The sequence below is a fragment of the Silene latifolia genome, chromosome 11, assembly GCF_048544455.1.
Source record: "Silene latifolia isolate original U9 population chromosome 11, ASM4854445v1, whole genome shotgun sequence".
NCBI classification, from domain to species: Eukaryota; Viridiplantae; Streptophyta; class Magnoliopsida; order Caryophyllales; family Caryophyllaceae; genus Silene; species Silene latifolia.
Genome location: NC_133536.1, coordinates 203,856,737 through 203,884,688, shown reverse-complemented (window position 1 = coordinate 203,884,688; position 27,952 = coordinate 203,856,737). Strand labels below are relative to the sequence as shown.

General features: G+C 37.9%; 2 protein-coding genes across 2 annotated transcripts; one reads left to right on the top strand and one right to left on the bottom strand.

Annotated features, from left to right (window-relative positions):
- The first annotated feature begins 17,863 nt into the window (after positions 1-17,863).
- LOC141614709 (uncharacterized) lies at positions 17,864-19,832 on the top strand. The gene is made up of 2 exons (XM_074433454.1): positions 17,864-18,433; positions 19,689-19,832. The coding sequence occupies exons 1-2, from the start codon at positions 17,864-17,866 to the stop codon at positions 19,830-19,832; spliced, it is 714 nt and encodes a 237-aa protein (XP_074289555.1).
- Positions 19,833-20,730: 898 nt separating this feature from the next.
- LOC141612380 (uncharacterized) lies at positions 20,731-25,423 on the bottom strand. Its single transcript, XM_074431141.1, has 3 exons — positions 25,041-25,423; positions 24,022-24,405; positions 20,731-21,532 (listed from the first exon to the last, which is right to left on the bottom strand). Exons 1-3 carry the CDS (start codon positions 25,314-25,316, stop codon positions 20,891-20,893), a joined length of 1,302 nt encoding a protein of 433 aa, XP_074287242.1. The 5' UTR covers positions 25,317-25,423; the 3' UTR covers positions 20,731-20,890.
- Positions 25,424-27,952: the final 2,529 nt, after the last annotated feature.

Sequence of the window (27,952 nt, the reverse complement as noted above, 5' to 3'; positions counted from 1 at the left end):
GGTGGAGGAGGAGCCGGTTCGGTGCGGGTGATGTGATAGGTGAGGAGGAGGCGGGTATTGAGCGAGTGCGTAGGGTGCCACGTAGACGGAATGAGGAGGGGCGTTTCCAGCGGAGGTCGGATGGTAGTTCTAGTAGTGTGGTGGCTCCGAAGAAGAAGTCGGGTAAGGATGTCTCTTGGTTGATCGATCATCGTGTTCCTGGTGGTCCTGACTTTCCCCACGTGATTCCTAGTTTTGGGGGCCACATTGCCAACACCTTATGGTCGACTCCTAATGAGGTCGGTCGACCAGTTTTGACGGGTTACCACCGGTTTGGTAAGACGAGGTTGTTGAGTTGTTGGCAACTCCCTCCGGCCGTTAAGACTATTTATGGCCAGATCTTGGTCTTTCTCACCTATTAGATTCCATGGCCGAGAATTATAACATGCCCCTTATTTCTGCTTTTGTTGAGAGATGGCAACCCGACACCAACAGTTTTCACATGCCTTTTGGGAGATGTACATACTCCTTCACGATGTTGCGCGAGATCTTAGGCGTTCGGGTTGATGGTAAGCTGTTGTAAGGTGGAGAATAATGACGGGACGTTGGCGGATCCCCTTATGCATGTTTGTGGCTTTTTGGGATTTCATCGGAGCGAGTTGAGGTTGCCGTTAAACTCTAAGAAGAAGGTCCCTATTTACAAGAGTGGGGGTATATTGGTAGATGCAGTTTGTGAAACGGCGAGAGCTAATTGTGATGTTGTTTTCGCTCAGGGGTTTTTGGCTGTGGTGTTGGGGTCGACACTTTTTGTCGACAAATCAGGTGATAGGTTACGTCCTCAGTTGTTTTCTTTAGTGTATGATGCTGATGGTGTACACCACTACGCTTGGGGAGCCGGTGTACTTGCCTTCATGTACCGACAGTTGGGGGTGGCTTCACGTGCTTGTGTGAAGACTATTGGTGGTTGCTTGACTTTGTTGCTGTAACACCCCCTCATACCAAGGTACCTTACCAGGACTACCCCAGCATGAAAGGTTGTTACCATCTCGGTTGCCCGAGGTTAGTATATATCAAAAGCAACAGTCCAAACACATTTATTGATGTACGTAATTATAAAAGTTACATAGTCTCCAAAATCTAACAAACGAATTATCCGAATGGCAACAACTACAATAACAATAACTAAGGCTCATGATGGTGTCATCTAATCCAGCGTGGTGACTCTCCCATGACTGCCCCAAGCTCAATAAATGTATCACCTGTCACAATCTGCTCACCATCCCCGAATGGATCACCGCAGGTTTTTCAAAACAACAACACGGAGTCAGTACTACACAATCAATATAAGACAACAAACAATACAAACAGCTGATCATCGATCTCACACAGTAACTGACTACACACCGAAGTGTGTAGCCCTGCCAGATTACCCATCGCAACAAGTAATCCTCGCCGCCAGTGGGTGACCGCAGCCCATCCCCACCTAGTCCAGCTCATCAACGAGCGACTAACAATCCCTGTCCCTTAATGTGCACATCCCCTCCCGTGACGGGTTCCACGGAGGGCGAACTAGGGTGTGAAGCCACTCCCGCAAGTGACTCCACCACAATCACACACACCCAGCATCACAGCTGTCACAACACCACAACCGTCACAACACAACCACATCAACACAGTCTCCACAACACCCATCCTCCGATGATCAGCAGATAACAACAATTATGAACATATGCAATCTCAATCAATTAACGATCGAGTAGGAGAAACCCTACCTTTTCGCAATCCGCTATGCTGCAATCAATCATACAATATGCATAACAATTACCACATCGTCACCTACAACAATGATAATCAACAATCACATAACGCAAACACTATATGCAAAACTCCATTTCCCCCAAATTCATAATCAAAGACAAACCCTAGAACAATCATCAACAAACATGGGGATAAAGACTTACCGACGGAGGAATAAAGGATCGAATGCGATTGCTACGATTATCCACACACACATAGAGAGATTCGGAGTGATTAGAGCGTCGTACGATGATTAGGTTTTGTAAATTATGTTTTAGGAAACTGCTTAACGAAATATATATCGTTCTAATTACTTCTGAATCAAACCACTGGAATATTACTCGCCAGACCGGATACTCGGTCGAGTAAAGTGTATACTCGGCCGAGTATCCTCTACTCGGTCGAGTATTCTTCATACTCGGCCGAGTATTCCTCGGCAGAACCAAAACAGACTACACCATTGACACTACTCGGCCGAGTAGGCTCTACTCGGTCGAGTACTTAGCTTATAAAAATCCGTAGTGTTACAATCTTCCCCCCTTAAAAAGAACTTCGTCCCCGAAGTTCAACCCATACATAAAAACGAACATACTAACTCGGTCAAGACACAACAATGCTACTAAGAACTCAAAACAAAACCCCAACCTATAAAACATGAAACCATGAACTCTTAACACCAACTCCACCAACTATTCCTACCTCCACACATTGCTCACGATATCGTGTCAACTACATTATAACTCTCTCGACACTAACTCCATACACTACCAACACCAACGCTGCTAGCTCTACTAACATATCATCCACTAGAAAATCCAATATCAAGATACTCATAACATCAAACGGAATGTTACATTCTACCACCCTTAAAAGGAACTTCGTCCTCGAAGTTTACTCACACTCATAACATCATCATCCAACTGTCATCACTATAGAACTCATAAACATCATCATCCAACTGTGAACACCATCGAAATATTCTCACACTCCTAAGCTTCACACTACTACAAGCACGGCCATGCCCTTTTAACAAAATCAATCACAACAAAGATCCATCCTTTATGCTACACCAACATTCTACTTCCAAATATACTACGACATGCACAACCCTCAAACGCTCTTTGCCGCATTCTACTCCTCTTAAAACATATGTTACGTCCTCGTAACTCACTAATACTAGATTCTCAGCTATGTCCTCTCATTATCTTCATCACCACCACATATCAAAGATAACCTCCTATACCCTCACACCTATAACCATTCCTATTTCCAAGGCTCTCTTACTTAAACAGTTCTCATACCTCAACTCATTCTGCACTCCATCTAGCCAATACCACAAAATCCTGATCATAACAAACACTCTAACTCTTCCACATTACCGCAACACGACATACCTCTCTATATAAACTATAAAAAACTCTTATCGCCAAAAGCATAACTCACGATCCACACTTGTTACGTACACTCACACTAGATCCTCAAGTTTCTTTCTTTCATTACCGCAAGACTCATACATAACTTAACACGACACTAATTACCCAACACCCTACTCTCACTGTCTCAACAAAGGATTATGAACCACCTACATATATCAGATCATTACCACACATGTTCTACGAATCACTTGCTATTACCATGTCTACCAAAGCCTCATCTAGAACAAGATCAAAATTACTGTAACAACCTATCACAACTGTGTCCCATCAACAGAATATCACTATACCATGACAACAATGAAAACATATACAACTCTCTTAAACTGGTAAGAAACATCAACAAACAAAACAACAGTCTACATGTCTAACTGAAACTCACAAGAAACAACAGCAACACAACAACAATCTGTGCATAACTGGTCTGTACTTTCGGAACTCAAATCGTAACCCCCCGTATACTCCACCACAACCGGTGACGGCATCGCAACACCGCCACCAACAGCCGCACCGCAGCGCAAAAATGTCCGCCTCACAACACGAAGTACCGTGCCCGGATCACCACCCGAGGCACAACAACCACATCGATAAACATCACACCCACATATAATTCCCACAAACACTGACTCAGTATAACTCTCCGGACAAGAAAACTTACTCAAAACTGCTTTACTTGATCATAACACAACATATTATACGGAATAAACATACAAGAATCTCATGCATATCATCTATACCTTTTCACGGAATGAACATGTATCATCAATATACATACGATTTTAACTATCCATGCCAGATCAATCAAATTATTACCTTTTGAACCTCATTCCATTAGTATACCGTACCAAACATAAATTACAAAACATTCATATAACAACTTTATAATTATCATACCATACCACTTCTTGTGAGGTCAGGACCTCACACAAACATTTACACATATCATAGACCCGTAATCACATCCAACTAGTTAATCCTGATCACGTAAGTTACCCCCCGATAAAGGTTACCTCTCGCTTGAGTTTAACTCGCATGCCCCTCATAACACATTCTCCCATTCGCATATCCATCACCCCATGCCAAATGTAACCATACCATTAATACTCAACCACTAACAACCGCCTCATATAACCACATCTTATGCTCTCTCACAACTATACACATCAACCTGGTCTCTACAAAATCAACCTCTTTAGAATTGCTACATTTCTAATAGACCATCACCCTTAACCACTAGTCAATAACGATAACACTACCATTGTCCGGACATCAGCCTCTTACACTCATCTCTAAACATCACGATTTCTTTCCTAACTTTGGTCAACATCCCTAGTAACGAACATCAAATCCATCAACAAAATTACCTCAACGTTCTTCCCAATACTATTCTTAGTTGTATTATTACCCGACTCACCACCAAGATTTCATATCGTGCAAATTCTCTACCCAACTTTTACTTTAATTAATCCCTCGAAACTCCTGACTAATCATGTTGTTCTGAAACTCCTATATAACCATTAATTCAAATCCTCATGCTAGTATCATACATCTCGACGATTCCTTACTTTATATCACATAACTCCGGTGAACATTTTCTTAGTTTACTCCCCTTGTTCTTTTCTTTTACCCTCGACAAACTCCCTTAATAATTCAACTCTTCGTTATTTCTATCTAACTCTCTAGTGCTCCGGTTACCTTCACATTGCTCCAAACTCAAATCCCATTATTTTTATGTCGATATCATCTCATTCTTTCTTACCATGGGTCTTCTATCATTATACTATAACTCTCAATTGTCACTAATCTATCCATAAAATCAACGTTTAATGTTCAAACAATTGCATCTTCCTTTTTACATCACTAGAAAACCAAAAATTCATCTCATACCGTTAATTGCCCAAGGAATTACTCACTAGGCTCACATCGTGATATTCCAAATTCCCAAATCAACTACTATATACTCATCGCGGCATAACTTGACCTCACTATACACTATTCATTTCCATCTCTCTATAGCGACCTTTTATCACATATGTCCTTAAGCAACTCAATCCAAACCGTCTCCCTCCATAAATCCTTACACATCCCGATACGCCACTATTCGTATCACTCATCTCAATCTTTCATTCTCACATTTCTTTACACTTACATCACCCTTGCCCATATGCATTTACTTTTATATTACTCAACCTATGACTATATCACTCATCATATCTCACAAAACATGCTCCTTGTCTCAATGAGCTCATCAATCTACTCTTTTCTTGTTCCACTAACGCTCACAACCACATATAACTCATGTCCTTTATATCCAACACATATCCCTTCATAAGCCGGCATTCTCCCTAACATAGCATTTGGTAACTTACGTATCAAGATCGTCGCATATATAAAAGAATAATTTAAGACCCAAAACATACATGTACACATACCCTACGACTCAAAACAATGTAAGAACATAATCAGCGATTAAAAATTATGGTAAAACATAGCCACCGTCTCAAAACGGCCGCCCACTGAGGTACTCGGTCAAGTACGTGGCATACTAGGCCGAGTACAGGGTACTCGGTCGAGTAACTATATTACTCGGTCGAGTTTTCGACTCCAGAAGCAAACTCAATTGTCGAAGAAGGATTACTCGGTCGAGTATTGGGAATACTCGGCCGAGTAGACCTTACTCGGTCGAGTATGATACTACTCGGCCGAGTTCACGACTCCAGACGCTAAACAGTATTATCACAGAGAAATTACTCGGCCGAATATGGAATACTCGGTCGAGTATAAAAGATACTCGGCCGAGTAGGGACTACTCGGTCGAGTATCGGCGCAGTTCTCCTCACCGTCCAGTTTTCGTAAAATAGTCATATCTTACTCGTTACTTGGTCATTTTGGGCGTGTGACCTATCGTTAGAATCGTAAGAGGACAAGATATCACCTCAACTTGGAATCACAGCCATATCATTTCTAGAACTCGACTTATGACAGTCTTAAGACAACCCTTCCGTAATCGGTTTTCATACAAATCAAATTTTCTCAACCAAAACAATTTGAACATGCATAAGGCAACAACAACAACTCAATACTTCAAGAAGCCAGTACATAGAGGCACTTTTATCATGCTCACATTAAAATTAAACACGACATTCACATATATAGTCGCATGACCTTAATCACCTGCTTCTACCAACAATCAAGCATTAAAATCATCATGTTCATATGCACATGTACCACTACCATACTTCATGTTCAACATTGTATTAAACAGGTAACATGATCACATTATTCATGTTCAATATCAACCAGATATGATTTCACAATTCACCTTTCATATTTTACCATGTTCCAACACTTAACATGCCAACATATTCATGCTCAATGTTTAACATCAACAATCCTCGATGCATCTTTCAACGACTATCACATTCCACTTCTTTCATCATTTCATCCAACCATGCACAAGATTCAAACTATAGATATCAAACTCACATGACTCAAACATACAACAGTTCCCCCCATGTGACCGGCTTGAGATCGTAAGGGCCTTAATGCGACTTCGGGACGTCTCCCAAGTCTTTGCGGCAGCTCCAAACAACTCTCCCCGGGTTCATTTTATTTAGACTCCCTAAGTTCATTGAGTTCATTAGTTTTAGGTGCCGGAATCGTCGGCTCTGATACCACTTTGTAACACCCCCTCATACCAAGGTACCTTACCAGGACTACCCCAGCATGAAAGGTTGTTACCATCTCGGTTGCCCGAGGTTAGTATATATCAAAAGCAACAGTCCAAACACATTTATTGATGTACGTAATTATAAAAGTTACATAGTCTCCAAAATCTAACAAACGAATTATCCGAATGGCAACAACTACAATAACAATAACTAAGGCTCATGATGGTGTCATCTAATCCAGCGTGGTGACTCTCCCATGACTGCCCCAAGCTCAATAAATGTATCACCCGTCACAATCGCTCACCATCCCCGAATGGATCACCGCAGTTTTACAAAACAACAACACGGAGTCAGTACTACACAATCAATATAAGACAACAAACAATACAACCAGTTGATCATCGATCTCACACAGTAACCGACTACACACCGAAGTGTGTAGCCCTGCCAGATTACCCATCGCAACAAGTAATCCTCGCCGCCAGTGGGTGACCGTAGCCCATCCCCACCTAGTCCAGCTCATCAACGAGCGACTAACAATCCCTGTCCCTTAATGTGCACATCCCCTCCCGTGACGGGTTCCACGGAGGGCGAACTAGGGTGTGAAGCCACTCCCCAAGTGACTCCACCACAATCAATCACACACCCCGATCATCCGGTTGTCACAACACCACAACCGTCACAACACAACCACATCAACACGGTCTCCACAACACCCATCCTCCGATGATCGTGAGATAACAACAATTATGAACATATGCAATCTCAATCAATTAACAAGATCGAGTAGGAGAAACCCTACCTTTTCGCAATCCGCTATCCGCAATCAATCATACAATATGCATAACAATTACCACATCGTCACCTACAACAATGATAATCAACAATCACATAACGCAAACACTATATGCAAAACCCCATTTCCCCCAAATTCATAATCAAAGACAAACCCTAGAACAATCATCAACAAACATGGGGATAAAGACTTACCGACGGAGGAATAAAGGATCGAATGCGATTGCTACGATTATCCACACACACATAGAGAGATTCGGAGTGATTAGAGCGTCGTACGATGATTAGGTTTTGTAAATTATGTTTTAGGAAACTGCTTAACGAAATATATATCGTTCTAATTACTTCTGAATCAAACCACTGGAATATTACTCGCCAGACCGGATACTCGGTCGAGTAAAGTGTATACTCGGCCGAGTATCCTCTACTCGGTCGAGTATTCTTCATACTCGTCCGAGTATTCCTCGGCAGAACCAAAACAGACTACACCATTGACACTACTCGGCCGAGTAGGCTCTACTCGGTCGAGTACTTAGCCTATAAAAATCCGTAGTGTTACAGTTGCAATCGTGGATCTATGAGTATTTTCCTATGTTCAGACCCGGTCCACCTTTGGCAATTGACCCTACTTAGCCTCGGTCGTGTTCTTGGAGATCCGTTGGTCCCTTCTCTCAAAATGCGGAGAAATTGTTGGAGTATCGGAGGTTGTTAGATGGGCTTACTTGTGCTTCCATTAGGTGGGATCCGTACGGGCCGCGTCAGGAGCAGTATCATCCTCGTACTTTGTATACCGGTTGTATTCGTTTCATGGACATAGCGGAGCCGTACCCGGCTGATCGGTGTTTCTTGACGTTTGGGTATGTGCAGATCATACCCAATCCCATTATGAGATTGACAAGCGCATCGTCCGGCCGGGGATAGGGTACGAGGTTAGGGCGGGGTTACGGAGACCGATCATCTTTGGGATTCTTTGGGAGGATCACGTGGTTCGGCTTTCTCGTAAATCGAGACCGATTACTATCCGGGTGAGACGGAGCAGATTTTGTGACTTGGTATAATGGGAATTCTCACCCGTTGATCATTGATCCCGACCACCATGACGCCCCCGCGCCACATGAGGATTTTGATATCCTGCCGAGGTAATAATATTACTTACAGTTCTTGTAATTATTGTTTAACTTTTTTACTATTCCTCGATAATGTTTATAATGTTTTAGTTGTTCTTGTCAATTTGCAGATCGCACGTCTTTGTAATGTTTCAATTTTACGAGGCCAAAAAAAAATTAAGGATGACAAGAAAGCTTGACTTGCCTTCCTCCGCAAGATGATGAAGAACGTCGCCCCATTGATTGAGAGGGCTGGGGATATCATACGTCAGCGAGGACCTCGTCAAACACCCGGTGATGTTGTTCGGCGTAGAGAGATGGTGTGTACACGATAGCGATGAAGAGGATGATAAGTAGTCGGGAGACTAGTTTGTGTTTGTTTTCATTTATGTTGTACGTTTTTGAAGACATTTTTTATGTTGGATGATTATGTTAGTTGACTATTTGAACGTTGTTTATTTCAAAAAACATGACGGTTTTAAATTAAAATTTCTTAAATTTCTTAAATTTCTTGAATACATAGCAATCGATGCAAATTCATACATTTATGGAAATAGTAACTACTTCATGACAATGGCCAACATAATGAAAACAAACAAATACAAGATACACTTGAAATAAAACTTCATCATCCTTGTCATTTCCGAAATCTCTTTTTACCTACCTATCACTTGCTCTTTCATGACATTTCCACTTGATGCATCATCACCTTCATCTTGACATGCTATATTCAACTTTGTTGTTATTGTTAAATGATCTTCAGTCAACCACGACACAAAACGATTGCAAGTTAGGCACTTAAAAAAAGCTTTCTTCGGATTAGTAGCTGTCCCGGAAATCATGATGATAGCGTTTCTTTGACAACGATTGCAAATTTGATTCTTAAAATCAAGGCCTTCAATTGGTCGGGTTCCCCACATTGAGGATGATGTTGACATAAGTAAAGATTTGAAGAAAAAAATGGAAGATGATGAAGATGATTGGAAAATAGAAAAGGTTGAAGATGAGTGCAAAATTACAACATTATGTAGATGTTTATATAGGGAAAAATGTGACCGTTATAATTCAAATTTTACCGTTATAATTCAAAAATAGCCGTTATAATTCAAATGTTACCGTTATAATTCAAATATTACCGTTATAATTCAAAATAACCGTTACAATTCAAAAACAGCCGTTATAATTCAAATTTTACCGTTATAATTCAAAAATAGCCGTTATAATTCAAATTTTACCGTTATAATTCAAATTTTACCGTTATAATTCAAAATAGCCGTTATAATTCAAAATAGCCGTTATAATTCAAAATAACCGTTGTAATTCAAAAATAACCGTTACAATTAATAGGTTATAAATAGGCCATTCTATGTCAATTTCAATCACAACATCCAAATCATCTTCACTCACTACAATACTAATTATTCACTCACAACATCCAATCCTAAAATGGTTCTCACAAATGCTAAAAAAATCAGAGTTTATCAAATAAGAATCGATTTAATTGTTCAAAATTTACCAATTCTAATTGAGCGTCTTGAATCGGTGGTTCCCAAAGTGACACCGTATGGCTCATGCTTGAAGAACCTCCAATTGGGACCCCCGTATAATTTTACAAGGAAATCCGGATCATGTTCTAACTCCGCAGATTAGAGATGAGGTTGTTTCGATGAAGTACTAAACGAGAAGATGTGGGAGTTTCGTAGGTTGAAAAGTGATATCTTTACATATTTTGAGCGCATTCTCACCGTGATCGATTACCCAAGACTATCGGACTTATGTTTGGTAGAGTCTTAGGGGCAAGGAATTTCAGTATCTCTACTTGAATGATTTATTGACTCAATATATGTCTACCCAACCTGAAGAAATTGAGATTCAAGATCATGAAGAAGATGAGGAATCGTCATCTTCATCATCGGAAGATAATTAAGTTCGGTAGTTATTTAATTATGTTATGTTTTAAGTAATAATCGTTTATGGTATGGGTTTGGGGTTTGGGGTTTAGGGTTTGGGGTTTGGGGTTTAGGGTTTGGGGTTTGGGGTTTAGGGTTTGGGGTTTAGGGTTTGGGGTTTAGGGTTTGGGGTTTGGGGTTTAGGGTTTAGGGTTTGGGGTTTGGGGTTTAATTATGTTTTCATTGGTTTATGTTTTAAGTATGTCAAAACGCGTTTTAAGGAATATTTTTATTAAAATATGTCAAATTATGTTTTAAGGATTGTTTTAATTAAATTACGTTTTAAGTCAATTAATCGGATGCAGAGGATAATAAACTACAATAATCGGATAATTAAATAAAAAAAATATAAGATACAATATTCAGATATATAAAATAGAAGGTACAATAATCGGACAAATAAAAGCTAAGAACACCTCGCGAAATCGCGCCATAATCGGATCTGATGTCGATACAGGCCATTATAATGATCTACGCTTGCATCATGTACCCAACAGGGGGCTATTGGAGGCATAGGTGACAAGGGGCGTACTCGGAGCCGCAAATAGTGGTTTCCCGCATGTAATACCCATAAGACACCGTATGGGGCACGTACTCCGGGGGGGGCTCGTAGAGGCAAATAAGTAAAACTACTATTCCAATGTCGCTTACTTAACTGATCGTCAAATGCAGAAATACAACATATCACCCAATTGTACATCGTAGCATAACCATATAGATCGAAACCGTCCATCCAATTACCCGAGCCACACGGTATCTGATCCATAAATGTAATTCTAGCTACCTCCGCATCAAATCTCCCTGGGCCATAGATATGATCACGGTAATCGGGACTACGAATTTCCCTAAGTAAATCTGTTCTAGCCATCGTGAAATGAGATTGGTCACCCCGAACAGCATGTGAGATAACTCGAAAACCACAATGACCGTCTCCGTAAGGATTAAACCATGCTTCTACATACTCGTGAAAAAATTAAGGCAGGAAGTCACGATAAGGAAAATACCTCAAATCACCAATGGTGTAGTCGACCTCAAATCTGGAAAATAATCGCTGAATCCCCGTCAACCGCCTCGATCTAGATAACTCCAACGAGTGTCGGATCTCAACATGTTGCGTTTCCATCAAAGAATGAAACCGACTCGGATGCTATCAATCGCGTTTCGCTATTCACCATCTCTTCAAATTCGCATGAGCCGACTCAACCCGGGATGTAGAAGTATTGCCAAAATGAGTTATGTTGTTCGTTCTATACTTGGCCCATTTTTCCAAGTGCGGGAACCATTGCCTCTCAATATAAGCCGCCACTCCCGCCCATTCCCTTGCCAATTTGCCCCACGCAACATTAAACTTATCTTCGGTCTCCGCCTCGACAACCGCAGTAAACAAGTTAAAAGTTACGTGCTTAGCCCAACTATCTTGACCCGTGATATCAAGTGCTTTCGTCTCCACGTTAGAATATATATGCCAAAGACATAGCAAGTGAGACGAATCCGGAAAAACAATGGGAATCGCGTTCAACAAACCTCTCTCGCAATCAGTAACAATAACATTAGGTTGAACGGCATCATTGAGCAGAGCCTTCAGTTTCCGTAGGACCCACAGATATTTCTCCTCCGACTCATGCGTCACAAGAGCATACGCGATGACAAAGCTCTTCCCGACGGGTGTGACTCCAACCATCTCAACAAGCGGAAGACGGTATTCATTTGTCTTGTACGTGGAATCGATCTGTACCACATAATAGTATGATCGAAACATCTTAACCGCTTCTGGATGAGCCATGAACACGTGGGTTAGCTCATCGGTCTCCTCATCAGTGACCCAATAATGAACGTACTTATGCTGAACCGCAAGTGCTAACATCTGTTGTGCCGGGTTTCTCCCATCTCTTTCCTCGACCCTTACTTTCTGAGAACGGTTGTAGATTTGTCGCCGATTAGGTCTTGACTTTTCCGGATTCCGCTGATGCAAACCCGCACTAATAATAGCCGGTATAACGTGAGCTCTAACTTGGGCATCGATATAAGCCAACTCCTCGTCATCAAACTTTGCAAAGTATCGTCATTAAATCCACAATACAACGGTAAACCATGATCATGAAACCGGATCTCATCACAAGTCGCCACTTATTCTCTTCTAATTCAACAACTTTCATTGAAAATTTGCAATTGCACCACGCGGTAGCGTGTTACCCTCATTAAAGAATCAAAGCATCCTTATTTACGGGACCTTTTCCACCCATCCGACAAACAAAATAACGTTGTCTCAAATTCGTGTTACGACCAACTTTCTTGTTGCTTGCTTTTTTTATACCAAACCCGAGTCGGAGCCCGATCTCATATGCCCAATTAAACGCTTCAATACTAGATGCAAAAAATCTGGTTGTCGTAAAATGATCTGAGTAATCAACACCGTCTCCATCGTTAATCACCTGCGCACGCATTTCAACAAGTTAGTTATTAATTCAATTATTTGCTACGGGACTAGTCGAAGTAAATATAAAATAATATAAAATTAATACAAACACGGTAATAAGTTATTTTTTACAAAACGAGTCGGAAATGTTAAAGATAAAAATTTCATATAAAGACGGTAATTAATTAATTCAATTGTTTTATAATACAAAAACGGCATTTAATTATTTTGTACACAACGAGTCGGAAATAACGGAAATTAATTATAATTATTTGAATTGTCGGAAACTATAAAAAATAAAAAATTTTAATACAAAGACGGAAATTAATTATTTTATACAAAACGAGTCGGAAACAAAAAAAAAAAAACAAAAAAAAAAAAAAAAAGTAACGAGAAACTCTAAAAAAAAAAAAAAAAAAAAAAAAAAAAAAAAAAAAAAACAACAATGGGCCAGACGAAGAATTCCTTCGTCCAACACCAAGCCCAGACGAAGGAATCCTTCGTCCAACACCAAGCCCAGACGAAGGAATCCTTCGTCCAAACCCACCAAGAGACGAGCCCTTGCTTCGTCTGGACTGGGCCTGGGACGATGAACCCCCACGTCTCAGCCCAGTTCCGTGTTCTTTCTTTTTTTTTTTTTTTTTTTTTCAATTGCTTTTTCATATAAATCCGTCACAAATTCTATCATAATTCCGTCTACATTCATGGCATCTATCCTAATTCGGGATTCAAACGATAATAAAACATAAATTTTTAACAAAACTAAATCGTAAACTAACCTCGTTACTATCTTCATTGTTGAAATCGTTGTTAAAATCGTTCCCGTTCATGTTGTTAATTACAAAACCCGACTTTTTTTTTTTTTTTTTTTTGAAATATTTTAGTGAGACGGTGACTTGTGTTTTAGTGAGACGGTATTTTCATTTCTATTTTGAGACGGAAATTGCATTTTGGTGAGACCAATATGGAGTCATGATATGGAGGGCAAACTTGGAATTTTACGTTAATTGTCGACGATATTTAGTAATTTGTCGACGACGTATAGCAGGACCCTTTTGCAGTAGGTTTCATGTGGTCTTGGACCATATGTGCCTTGGTCCTATAAACCCAATCACTTACTATTCGTCGTTGTCATTGGTAAATTATCGATTACACCCACGCTTAATCCACTTTTTTACTTTTAATTTTTTTTTATTAAATTACACCCAAATTAATATCTCATGTTATAATTTGCACCCAAAGCCATTTTCAGGTAAAAAAATTTATGAAGTGACGAAATTGTCCCCGCGTTTATAACTATCACACAAGTTGTGCCTCTTCATTTACTTCCCTTCTTTTACCCGTTTAACCTAATTTCATCAAAATATTTCCCCCAAAAAATTCCCCCAAAATTCTGCAATAATCCAAGTTAAACCGTAATTATTGATCGATTGTTCATCCATCACCATTTATCACTTTAGTAATTGATGTAAGTTGTCCTATTTCTTCTTTAGTAATTGTTCATCCATCACCATTCCCCCAAAATTCCGAAATTTATTAACTACAAATTAATTACACGGAAACAAAACAATGGAGGATGAGGAACATAATGAACAAAATCAAATTGGGGAATGAATGAGAGAGAATGATGAAGAAGGGAATGAATGAGGAGAAGGATGAACATATATGCTTTATAAAGGAAGGAATAAGGGCAAAATCGTCATAAATGAAATGTTTAAACCAAAAAATTTGAAATTTGACGGAAATTTGGCCTGAATCCGATATTGGGTGCAAATTATAACTTGAGATATTAATTTTCCATTTAAAATAATCTATACATAACAACTGTATTCCTATTATTAATTTCGTGACGGAAAAAAAAAATTATTTTAAAATAATTTGATGTAGTTAAAATATTTTCATAAAAAACACAATTCATGGAATTATTCAGTTCTTTTGATTTATTTTAATATTAATTATTTTTTATAAAAATTCGTGAGATATAAATCTAAAATCTATAACTAATGCACTAGAAATTAAAAGGCCTATATTTACCGCGCATTTGCACGGGATCTACACTAGTTTGGGTGTAATTTAATAAAAAAAATTAACATGAGAGTAAATGTAAAAAAGTGGATTAAGCGTGGGTGTAATCGATAATTTACTCTAATTTTGATGAAGTACCCAAACTACCCTTTCCCAAATCCACCTAAACTGGAAAGGATAACAATTGACTGAGACACCAAAAATAAAATAGGATAATAAATGACCGGGACAGAGGGAGTAATTTCGTTGATGACATATAGTAGCTTCCCTTGCACAAGTCTAAGGTAGCAGACTGGCAGTCTGAATGCTTCCCCCACAACTTAATCTTCCTGGGCAAGATTTATGGTTTATAAAAAGGACTCAGTAAAAACTTGCTCACTGTTGACATCGTGGTATTTTCAACTCCGTCTGACTCAATCGTTTGTTTACCTTTTCTAATTCTTGGTGAGAGTTAGTTTGTGTTACAAATCCAACATTTGGCTGTTTTTACAGGGGTTGGCCTTACTGAAAGCGTCTTTTATTTGAGATCATCGATACAGTTCTTACTAAGATCAAACAATGGCTGCAGTTTCCGGTACTTATCTTATTTTTCTCTATGCATTACTTTCATTTCCGTAAACTGCAGCTAATCACTTTTTTAAGTATGTGATTAACAGGGAATGAGGTAAAAATGAGCTTGAAGATTGTAGTAGACATCAAGGCAAGAAAGGTAGTATTCGCCGAAGCCAAAAAGGAATTTGTCGATATTCTGTTCAACATGTTATCATTGCCGCTGTCAACTGTCGCCAAGCTTCTTAACTCGAAAGGCATGATGCCATGATGGGGTGCCTTGGATCCCTCTATAAAAGTGTCGAGTCTCTCGACAGCGAGTATTTTGAGCCGAATCATAGCAAACATTCAGTGCTGAACTCTAAAATGCCTGTCATTGTTCCCTTGTTGTCTGTCAACGATGAACCTAGTAACAATCCAGCAATCTAATACTAACGACTCGTCTTGTTAAATAGTTTCCTATCGATTTCCTTGTGATTTATTTCATTATTATTTCTGACTGTAATTTTATGTCTTATTATTTCCTTATTGACATTTTGTAGAGTTAATGCATATATTGCTAATAAAATAAGGAATAAAATAATAAAATATAAATGCAATCGATTTCATTGTACTAATAGAAATTTCCTTTTATTTACTTCTAAAAATATATCATCATCGTCATTATATATAAACTAACTCTATGAAATTAAAGTTTAACCTAAAAAAAAGTTGACAAAAACCCCTAAGCAAAAGCATAGCCATGGTGACTACTAGATTTGTAGGCATCTTTGTGTGCATGTTCCTTGTTCTCTCCCTCCTCACCATCGTTAATGGTAGATTTTTATGTTCTTTTGTTTTTTTTAACATTGTTTTCGTTTTCGTACATTCAAGTTTGACTTTTACCCTACACAAATTCTTACTTAAGACCGTCTTAAGTTAAGACGACACTCACAATCGATTTAAATAATTTTAAGAATGAAAGAGATTGTGAGAGGTCTTAACTTAAAACCGCCTTAACATATTGATGGTTTTAAGTTGATGATTTACGTTGATTGACTGAAACATTTTTTTGTCATTTTTTACTTTTGTATATTTTCGTTTTTGTTTTGAGATAAACTATTCATGCATTCCGTGTTATTGTCAAACTTAATTATGCATAATATACTACCTAGCAAAATTATAAAAAAACTACTCCGTATTATTAACATTATTATATAGTCGTACATATTTTTTTTACCGTGTTATTCTTATGGGACAATTTAACGCATGGAGTTCTCATTTTTTTCCCCATATATACGAATATATAGATCCAAAGTTGTTTTAGGACGATAAGTTCATAATTGATATTGTTAAGTCATTTATTAGTCGTAAGTATAACGCTTTTTTTACATAACTTTTTCCGGTGGTGTTACTTGCAGGAGGGCGAGATCCAGCGTGCGGACCTAGGGTGGAATATATAAATCATAAGTTAGGAAGCAGGAAATTGATAACTTTAGATAGTTGCAAGCACTATGATAAAGATCAATGTATGAGTGGGGCTGACTGTTGGTGTTGCATGCAATGGCCAGGCGGTTTAGCTTTATGTTATCCAACTCCAGAGAGATGTCATTATTGTTGTGTCCCACCATAAATTGTTAGTCCGTATCACTTTTGGACTTATATAATAAAAATTTAATATTATTTACAGAATTCTTATTGTATCCTGATTTTATTAGTATTTTTGATGGTTATTTTACGTTAAGTATGTTCGGGACTTGTGAATGTGCATGAAATAGAGACGGAAATAAATTGAAAACATTTGGAAGACCATCTCTTTATTGTTTACGATGGTTATCTTTTTTACTCGATGCTAATTTACATAATGTGCTCCTAGCTTCATTCAACCGTTATATATTTTGAAATGGACAACTGTGCACAATTGGAAAAGCTTCATTGTACTTCGAATGTACTTTTCACCAACATCTTATATACTCTATTAATTAACAAAATAGCCAGGTTGATACAGTCAAATCAGCCCCTTGAGTAATGTGATGAGTCATTGATTGACCAGCATTACTATATGATGCTCTAACAATTCAACAGCATTGCTTCTGCAACTTCTGTCAAAGAAGGTTTAACCGTGATTTTCATCTAATTAAGTGCAGTTAAAAACATTTCAAGTATGGCATTAACCGGGAATGAGGTGAAGGTGAGCTTGAAGATTGTAGTAGACATCAAGGCAAGAAAGGTAGTATTTGCAGAAGCCAAAAAAGATTTTGTCGATTTTCTCTTCTACATATTATCATTACCACTATCAACTGTCGTCAAGCTTCTTAATGAGAAAGGCATGATGGGGTGTCTTGGATCCCTGTACAAAAGTGTTGAGTCGCTTGACACCGAGTATTTTGAGCCAAATCATAACAAACATTCTGTGCTCAGTTCGAAACTGCCTGTTGTCGTTCCCTTGTTATCTCTCAATGATGTTCCTAGTAGTATTACCTTTTACAAATGTCCTGCTCATCAGAGTGCTACTTATGAACCAAGGGTAGATTGTTGTACACGAGGAATGACTCTACAGAGTTTTAATTACCTGAAAGAAATATCAAGAAATGAAGGATTCGTTAAGGCGGTCGTGGCTTATATGGTGATGGATGATTTAGAGGTGAAACCGTTGTCCATTACTCTCATCAAGGACCATGTCAATGATTTCGATTACTTTGAGGAGATGCAAGTCCAAGTTGGTGTCAAGGAGGTAACATACTAACATTATTACCCCTTTTTTTTTTTTGCTATGTGAGACTTTTTCTTGATACGGACAGGCTCCGAACATAGATCATTAGTAGCACTTCTTAATGACTTTGTCAGCTGTAGATGTCAACAAGCTTAGTTGGTAAAGTCATGAACGGTGGTACCATGATCTGGGTTTAAACCCCATCAGCATAAAAATCGCCCTTGTGAGTTGTGACTTCATTTACACCAAAAAAATGACTTTGCCAGCTCGATAAAGGTGACGACCTGGTGACACCCCTTCGTTTTCTTTCTTTCTTTGATAATGATCCCAAACTAATTAAGGCGTTATTTGGTGGTTTTGTAGGCCTTAGCGATGTTAAAAGCTTCTTTGGAAACAAAGGCTGTTTTGACCACTGTCTTTCTAGGGAAGAGCTAAGGATCATCGAAATTTCAGTAATTGATACTCAGGAGTCAGGATCGACACGTCTTGTTAAACAGTTTCCTATCGATTTCCATGTGATTTGTAACGTCAGTTTGTGTGTCCTTTGGCACGTACTGTCTTGATCAAAAGGGCTTTTTAATCCAAACTCGTGTTAAAAGTGTACAATTTCCCTCTACTGTTTATTAATTCTGACTGTAAAATTAAGTATGAGATGATTTCTGTGTGCAGCTTACACATGATTTGTAAGATTGACAATCTGTCTTGTACAACGACTTAGTGCAGTGAAAACAACAGTAATACATCATCACCTCGGAGACAAGTATGACATCAGAAACTAACTCGTAACAAGCAAAAAAAGCGTAATTTGAAGAAGGTGGTTGACATTTATTCAGTACAACTGCACAAGCCTTTAAAAATGAGGCCTCTGTATAAATATTAACTCGAGTATATCTAGAAATCTCGAGTTTTAATGTATAGTTGTTCCGAGTATATCAAGAAATCTTGAAAGCAAATAGTTTGTGAAAGATGTCACTAATGCAATATTTCAAGCATGACTATGCCTAGCAGCATTCCGGAAAGCTAAGATTTATTTCAAGTTCTGTTCACGGAAGCAGGAAAACAGTGTCGATTTCCTGTTCCATATACTGTCAGTCTAGTTGCTGACGTGGGCGAGGGGATTCGAACTCGTGACCTATTGTCAAGATAACTTCCCTCTTTCATTATTTTTCTGACTGTAAATTTATGTCGCTGAGATGATTTATTGATTTACGGTCTGTTTTACAACCACTAGGCTTTTCGTCTAACTACAGTAAAACAGATTTACAGTCTGTTGTAGAACGACTGGGCTTTTCGTCTAACTGCAGTAAAAACAGGTCTAACTGCAGTGAAAACAGATTTACAGTCTGTTGTGGTCAACTGGGCTTTTCGTGTAACTGCAGTAAAAACAGCAGAATACACTATCATCTCAGAAATACATTAAATTTAGTAACTCGGGAACAAACGAAAAAACTTAGTTTGAAGGTTATAGACGTTAAATTTAGTACAAGCCTTTAAAAAGAGGCTTCTGTATTATATTATATATTAAATTAGAATGTTTTTCCAAAATGGGGCGTAAACACAAACAAATTAACGAAATAGGTTGAGTTTCAAAGTATTTACCCAAAATGGGTCCACGTCATCATCGAACCTAGACTCGGATTCAAGTCGCTCTCCCGCTCAACGACCTTACCCAAAGTGTCACTTAATGTCCACCCAAACCTCAGTATGCTACTTAAACGGCAAGTCGCTCCGGGAGTGAGCGATTTTAGCTCAAATCGCCTACCCCCACAGCGACTTAGGTGTTTGCAAAAAAAAAAAAAAAAAAAAAAGAAAGGCTGTTAAGGAGAGTCGAACACAGGACCTTCCACAAAACTAACACTTTATTCAATATTACCTAACCATCAGTGCAAGAAAGTTTATATGTTAAAGGGAAGTGATTAAAGATTATATTGAGTAATCGTTATTCAAGTCCCAAAACACATTTATTGCTGTTAGCATTAAATATGGAAATTTAATCCCCTTAATAAGACATCACTTTACACTTGGTGTTATGGTAAGGGGTGTGAAAGAAATGTTAGTAGGTTCCGTGTTCCATTCCCATCAGCTACAATTCACTTGTCTTTTTTTTTTCTTCTTTTTTTTTTTTTTTTTTTGGCTAAGTCGCCCAGCCGCTGAGCGTTTTTCCTTCAAGTCGCTCTCCCGCTGAGCGACCTTAATCCTGAACCTACCATCGCCAAAACCGAGCCTACGTGGACCCATTTTTGGTAATTAGTTTCAAAGTTACCCTATTTCGTTAAATTGTTTGTTATTAAAACCCATTTTGGAAAAAAATTCATTAAATTAAATTAAATCCTGTATATAGCTAAAAAATCCGGAGTTTTGATGTACAGTTTACAGTCATATGTGTACATTTGATTCACCCCTCTCCTAAAATAAGGCATTATATGAGTATTATAATTCGATATGTACAAAATGCGCACAAAATTTGAGACGGGAAGTTCATAACTCTCCACTGTCATCCAAATTTTCAGAATAATCATCATCAACAGCGACAACCTTTGCAGTGTTAACCACCTTAGGGTTAACAGGCTTGATGGCATTTCGCGCTTTTGTAGCTGATTTTGTATTCGTTGCTGCAACAGCCGGGAATGCTACTTCGTCGTCTTTATTCAGATCAGCCGGGGGTAAGAAGCAATCCATGGTCAATCCCTTGATGTTAAAGTCAACTTCTTCGATAGACCAAATCTCCTCCATACGCGTCCTGGAATGGTTTTCAGAGTTCTCGCCATATCTGAACAAAGAAACAGAAGTCTTTCCTGAATGTGCAATGTTAATACCGTCTATTGTCCGGTAGTCTTCGATTGAGGACTCCATAGTAGTCTCCCAGAAGATGCAGTTGCTTTTCGAGGCTTTTATTCTGAGAAGGTGAGAATCCTCTAACTGAACCAAGAGTCCTGTCCTTTGGCTGAAGTATCCCCATATTGTATGACGAATAATCTCTACGTTGCTGCTGCTCCTTGCTTCTAGTGTTGTCGGGTTTGCTTCTAGCTTAAGCACGAAGCAATCCTCGTCGTTTACAGTTCTTTCACCGATGCAGATAGAGTTGGTGAATAAATTTGCTGTTAGCCTTGGATCAAGTCCCTGTCATGAGAATCCCAGGGACTTGTTAGCAAAAAGTACAAATGTAAGGGATTAAACTTTAAAGGGTTAGTCTCAAATGTAAGGCCTTCTCAAATAAGCACATACAATGGCTTTTGTGACATTTAGGGTGTGTTTTGATAGCAAAAGTGGAGAGAAAGGGAGGGGAGGGGGAAGGAGGGAAGGGGAAGGGAGAGAAGGGAAGGGGAGGGGGAATGGAGTGTGGTTGTTTGGATACAATTTCCCTCCAAATCTTGCCTATTGTGGAGAGATTTTCATTAGGCTTGGAGGAGGGAAATTGGATCCCTCCAAATCTCTCCCCCTCCATTTCTCCTCACCCTCATTTGCTATCCAAATAAGTGATTTTAAATCCTCTACTCTCCCTCCCTTTCTTTTCCCTCCAAATACATCAATCCAAACACACCCTTAGGGTCCAGCAAAAGACCAAAGTAATGTTAAAAGAGCGGAAGTATGCGATACGGGTGCGTATTCAACTCTCAGACTCAGCTATTTTAATGAAAACACATAGTTTGGCTTTAAATGAGGTAGTTAAATGTCATACTCATGTCCAAGTATCGAGCGTTTGACAAGGGTGCGCGGTGGAAGTTACAATCAAGCCTTGCAAAATGAACATGACATTATTGAAATTGAGAACTATGTTACTCACTCTCGTTTAGAAGTATCCGACACAGGTATGTATCCAAGCTCAGACCCAACTATTTAACAAAAGTCAACATATTTTGACTTTAAATGAGATGGGCAAATGTCATATTCATGTGTCATGTCCATGTGTCGAGTGTCGGACACAGGTATGGAATTAGAAGAGTCAGGGTAACATAGATTGAGACTTATTAACAGATTGATTGAGATTGAGAAGGGTAGGGAAGTGCAACTAAGCAATGTTATGACTTTAGATAGTACTTAATCTTTCTTTAATAAAAAGGAACGCGCATTGGCATTGCTGTTGGGTTGGTGAATTAAGAAAGCAAGTTAGAACACATAAGGTCCTCTGTTTCCAAAAGTCAAAAGCAAAACCCAAAGTAAACAAAAAGTACCAACCTAGGATCCACATAGATAACAACCCACTATCAAAGAACCCGTTAATCGAGCACAGATTCTTAAATGAGGTGTATAAGTTATTACAACGGTCCTACGGGAGACTAACTGGGAAAGGAAATCTTTTTCGACATAAAAGAGAAGGCCCGGCATTTAGGGATGGCAATTATGACTCAAATCGAACCGAACCCGAATCGAGCCGAAGGAAAAAATTCGATCCAAACCCACTCTTTAAAACCCATTCCCGATCCACTATTTAAAAACCCATATCCATATCCACCATTGGAAAACCCGGACCAAATCCAAACCCGATCCATTCATACCCGAACCCGATCCAAGTGGATATTATTGAAAATTTAGGTTTTATTAACCTTGAAATTTAAATTTTCTTATATAAGATTAAATTTTTATGTAGTCAAATCAAGTTTCGTATTGGGTTTTGGATTATGTAGTGGATCGGGTATGGATTTGGAGCGGGTATGGGTTTGAAAAAAGTATAATGGATTGGGTATGGATTTTAAAATTTTGGATATGGATCGGGTATGGATATGGATCTGTGATCCAATAAGTAAATGGATCGGGTTTGGATCATGCAAAACCCGATCCAACCCGACCCATTGCCATCCCTACCGGCATTGTTACTTGCTTGCTATTTTAGACGATCGAGTAAATCGACTCATTATTAATGTAAGAAGATTTCCATATCTCAATTAAGAGTCTAGATAATAATCATTTGATAGTCAACAAAAATCATTACATAAGTTCAATGTTTTTCAAGAAGTGAACAGATTCTCAATTAAAGTCATAATTATGAATGATTATAACTAATGATCATTCTTTATCAGGACAAAAGATGCACATTATAGTACTTAATCACACAAATCAGATGATGGATTTATGCCCTGTTTGGTAATCAGCGGATTAATAATTTCAGTATAAGCAGATTGCAAAAGCAGATTATAAATGGCAGATTTTATAGAAGGTTTGACTAGCATATTATAATTAGCAGAATTGATTTGAGTGTTTGGTAATTGGCATATTACGATTAGTAGATTGTTAGTTTTCTTTGTAAAATGGGGAAAAATTTCCTATTTTACAATATGCTAACCAATATCTTTGGGAGTAAGCGAGATATTGTAAAACAAAGATATTAACCCCAAATATGCTGTTTCAATATGCTGTTTACCAAACACTAAAATTAGCATATTGATTGGTCAAACATGCTAAAAGCCTTGAATATGCTAAAATTTGGCAATATGTTTACCAAACAGCGCCTTAATATTCCCTCTGTCCCAATCATTTGTTACCTTTTTTATTCATTGTAAAAGGTATTTTAATCAAACGTAAACAAATGACTAGAACAGAGGGAATAATTAAAAAACACAATACAAGTATAATAAAATTGTGAATAGCAAAGGGAGGAAGAATGTGTATACCTGCAAGGAACGCCGGAGAGGCCGTGGCGGTCCTCGAGAAGCGTGTGAGTTATGCCAAGGGGTCTGCCTCCAAGCAACCTTACCATCACTGCCAGCACTAATCTTAGTACCGGAAACCACGAGCTCTAAACACCACAAATCAGGCCTTTTCGACCATAAAACAAACCCGCCTATTTCGCCACCATGTTTCTTCCCTTTGACCTTCACCACCTTGGTGTTATCCGCTTTTGGGTTGTTTGTCGCTAACCCCTCGCCTGCGCTGAATTCTGATGCTGTCATCCTTACCTTACCCATCGCGTACATGCTGTCAGTCGAGTTCAACGCGTGATCTCCTCCCATTGCTGCAATGTACTGGTGAATTATGTATTTTGCCATTGATGACTCCTGTTGTGACAAATTCATCAAAACACATGATGGTTTTTGTATAACCCATAATGAAAATTGAATTGTTTACGTTTTTCAAAATTCTCCTAGCTTGTTTTGAAAAACGTAAACAATTCAATGGAACAGAGGGAGTGCATCACATAAGGAAAAAAGCGCGCAGATAGTTCAACAAGTCATTTTCATTTATTCCATCGTAATCAAAACAGATGACGGTCAATATTAAACCAAAAAAACGCCCTCAATTCCTCAAGCACTTCCAAGACCGACATGTTAAGGGGTCGGACAATATAGGAAGACGGTTATTGGATGACTCATAATGAAAATTGAATCAATTAACTGCTACTTCTTTTATTCCATTGAATTACGTTTTTCAAAATTCTCATAGCTTGTTTTGAAAAAACGTAAACAATTCAATAAAACAGAGCATCACATAAGAAAAAAGCGCAGACAGTTCAATAAGTCATTTTCATTTATTCCATCCTAATCAAAAACTAAAAATAACAAACTTAAGAAAATCATACTTTATCAAAATTTCTATAATTACCAATTTAATTGTTTCCCACTACAGCCACGGCAAAACTAAACATAATTTCAGAAAACTCGAAAAAACGATACAAGAAAGAAATAAAGCATACAATTTGATGGTCTTTAGCGGATTTAGCGACTTTGTGATCAGAAGGGATAGGCAAAGGGATCAAAGGAGCGCCAATAACACCAAGAAGAAGCTGAATTTGGGAATTACGATCAGCAAAAGGTAATCTAGCCGGAGAATGACTCGGGTCGGATTTCATCCAAGATTTCATGTTAGGCCATTTATTCTTGGCAGCCGGGAACATTTCTTCGGGGATTGGGACTTCGAGAACGGTGTCAAGTCCGTCTTCCCGGTCGAAATTGGGACACAATGTCCTCATTTTTTTACTGCCTGTAAATTTAGGAAGTAAAAAACAGAGAGAGGAGAATAAAAAGATGGAATGTTGGGAGAAATTAAAGAGGTAGAGAAAAAATGAATAGAGAAGGTTGGTTTAAAAGGGAGAGAAGCTTGAAAGTGATGGATAGTGAAGAAGAGTATGATGGATTAACGTGGTGAGAGCTATTTGAATTTAGGTTATATATTGGGAGGGAATTTGTCAAGGCAAGCTTGTCTCTCTTTTTGATTTGTTTCGATCGGGATGTAACCGAGTCGATCTGAGCTCGAGTAGTCTAGCTTGAATGGGTTTGAGATAGGCTCGGATATCTCAACACAACTCGAACATTATATTACTTTCGGTTCTCATTTTGTTAAAATCTACTCCTTTATCCCAGTCATTTATTTACATATTATATATTTGGGTGTCTCATTCATTTGTTTACCTTTTTATATTATGAATGTTTTTTAAGGGTAATTTGTTCATGTACATAACCTATTGCTTACTTGTCAATTTTCATTCAATAATAATATCCACAAATGGTCTACCCTTCTTTCATTGGTCTTTGTGCTAAAATCAAAGGTAAACAAACAACCGAGACGATGGAAGTAACTAATAAAACATTTGTAAAACAAATAAAAACAAAATAGTACTCCATGTGTCCCAGTGAATGGTTTACCGTTGCTTTATTTGTGGGGGAAATAAAGCAAGTGTAAACTATTGACTAGGACGAGGAAGTATAATTATTATAGAATACAAAAATAAATATAATCTAAAATAAATATATTAGAAAATGTTCCAATTTGAGTCTTTCAGAAGTCGAGATTAGGTCGGATTTTACTCATTTACACTCTCATTCTCTATATTTCACCAAGTTTAGTTTTCCACTATTTCACAGAGTTTAATATGGTATCGTGACAATATCAACTAATTTAATTAGTAATCAAATCACAATGGTAAGAGAGTGATGACCTTGATTTGAATTCGTATACAAATTTGTTATCCTATCCGGCTTAAATTCAGAATAAATAAGTGAAATTACTCTCTAAAATAATTTATTTTAAATAACAACCCAATGACCCAACTAAAGTCAATTTGGATCCTATCCATTACTTTTTCTCTATTTTATCTTTAATCCACTCATATTTTAATATATTTTCTTTTTCTAATTATTAAAACTTTATTTTTATAAAACGATTACAATCATTGAATCATCACAAGTTTTGATCCGGACCGTTAATAAAAAATAAAGGCCCATTTCTTTTGAGAAAATGGAGAGAATCCGGACCGAACTCAAGTTACCATGCATTTCTTCACCCCAGTACTTTCTTTCTATAATCAATTCAATTCTTTACTCTAAATTTTTATACCACTTGCACACTTTGATTGTTTGGCGTAACTTTTATATTGTCACTTGTTCATCATCGTAGTAACTTCTACGGAGTAATTTGGTTTAGAGGGGATTCCACCACACTCAAGTGCATGACAAAATTAGAAATTAACTCATAAAGGTTAAAGGATCATAAAATTGCATATTCTCTCCGTCTCAATAATTTATTTTTTAATTAAAATACCCCTCATAATAATAAATATAAAAGATAAACAAGTAATCGAGACGGAAACAGTAATTATAGATCAAAAGTCGAACCATGCAATCATTATCATAACCCTTATGTGGATGAAGATAGGCTATTCAGACGGTTCAAGTCACCGAATTATGGCATAAATTAACGGGTTAGTTTGGTGTAATGTTTAGATTGAAAAAGACTGAAACAATAGAGTGAGAATAAAAGATTATAAGAATGCCTGTCTAATTGACGGCCATTGACTACTGCCTGCACGTTGTGACTTGTGAGTACCGGGTTGATAATGGACGTGCAATTTTTGATATCATATCATCTAATTTTCCATATATTTTTCATTTTTATTATTTTAATTTAATGATTTCATAAATTGGAATAATCCAATTTGCACTGTTTATCTTTTTTATTTTGTTTTTGTTTTCTCGAGTCCAAACAAGGGTATTTTAAGAGGAATAGCGCAAATATTGCAAATTCGAGATTAATTTTGGAAAAATCGTTTACAAGATTAAATCATTGCTCACATGAGATCTATTAGGCCCATTAAGGTTGTCTAGGTTTAGGGTTTACAATAATAGAGTTTATTATATATATGCCCATGTACTGAGTCTCAATGAATCATCAATAACACAAATCTCTATCTTTATGAATTATCATAAAATAAGAGATATTATTATTGTCTTATGGAATAAGTTTAGATCTAGGGTTAAGGTTTGAGTCAGTACTATAAATACGGTGTCATGTATTCATATCATAACACAATATTATCAATAACAAAAGTACGTTTATGAAATACTCTCCCTTATAAAATCTATCAAGATCACACTCTAGGTCTCTAGCTATACACAAAATCTCATTGAAGACGGGCGATATCCGTCACAAGCTTATGACAGATACCGTTCTCTCACAAAATGCCCATTGAGAGATGAGTGGGAAGCACATGGGGGTGCCCCACCTTGTCTCCTCTCCTTTTTTGTGAGAGATCACAAACTTTTGACATAATTAGTCTGTCACAAGCAAGACTAGCTGCTAGCTATATACTCTGCGATTATGCAACCCATT

Coding starts and splice junctions, on each gene's coding strand:
- LOC141614709 (XM_074433454.1), top strand. CDS start 17,864: ATGGCATTAACCGGGAATGAGGTGAAGGTGAGCTTGAAGATTGTAGTA. Junction 18,434..19,688: donor TCCAAGTTGGTGTCAAGGAG/GTAACATACTAA, acceptor AGTCTGTTGTAG/AACGACTGGGCTTTTCGTCT.
- LOC141612380 (XM_074431141.1), bottom strand. CDS start 25,316: ATGAGGACATTGTGTCCCAATTTCGACCGGGAAGACGGACTTGACACC. Junction 24,406..25,040: donor CCGCTAAAGACCATCAAATT/GTATGCTTTATT, acceptor TTGTCACAACAG/GAGTCATCAATGGCAAAATA. Junction 21,533..24,021: donor CTCTCCGGCGTTCCTTGCAG/GTATACACATTC, acceptor TTCTCATGACAG/GGACTTGATCCAAGGCTAAC.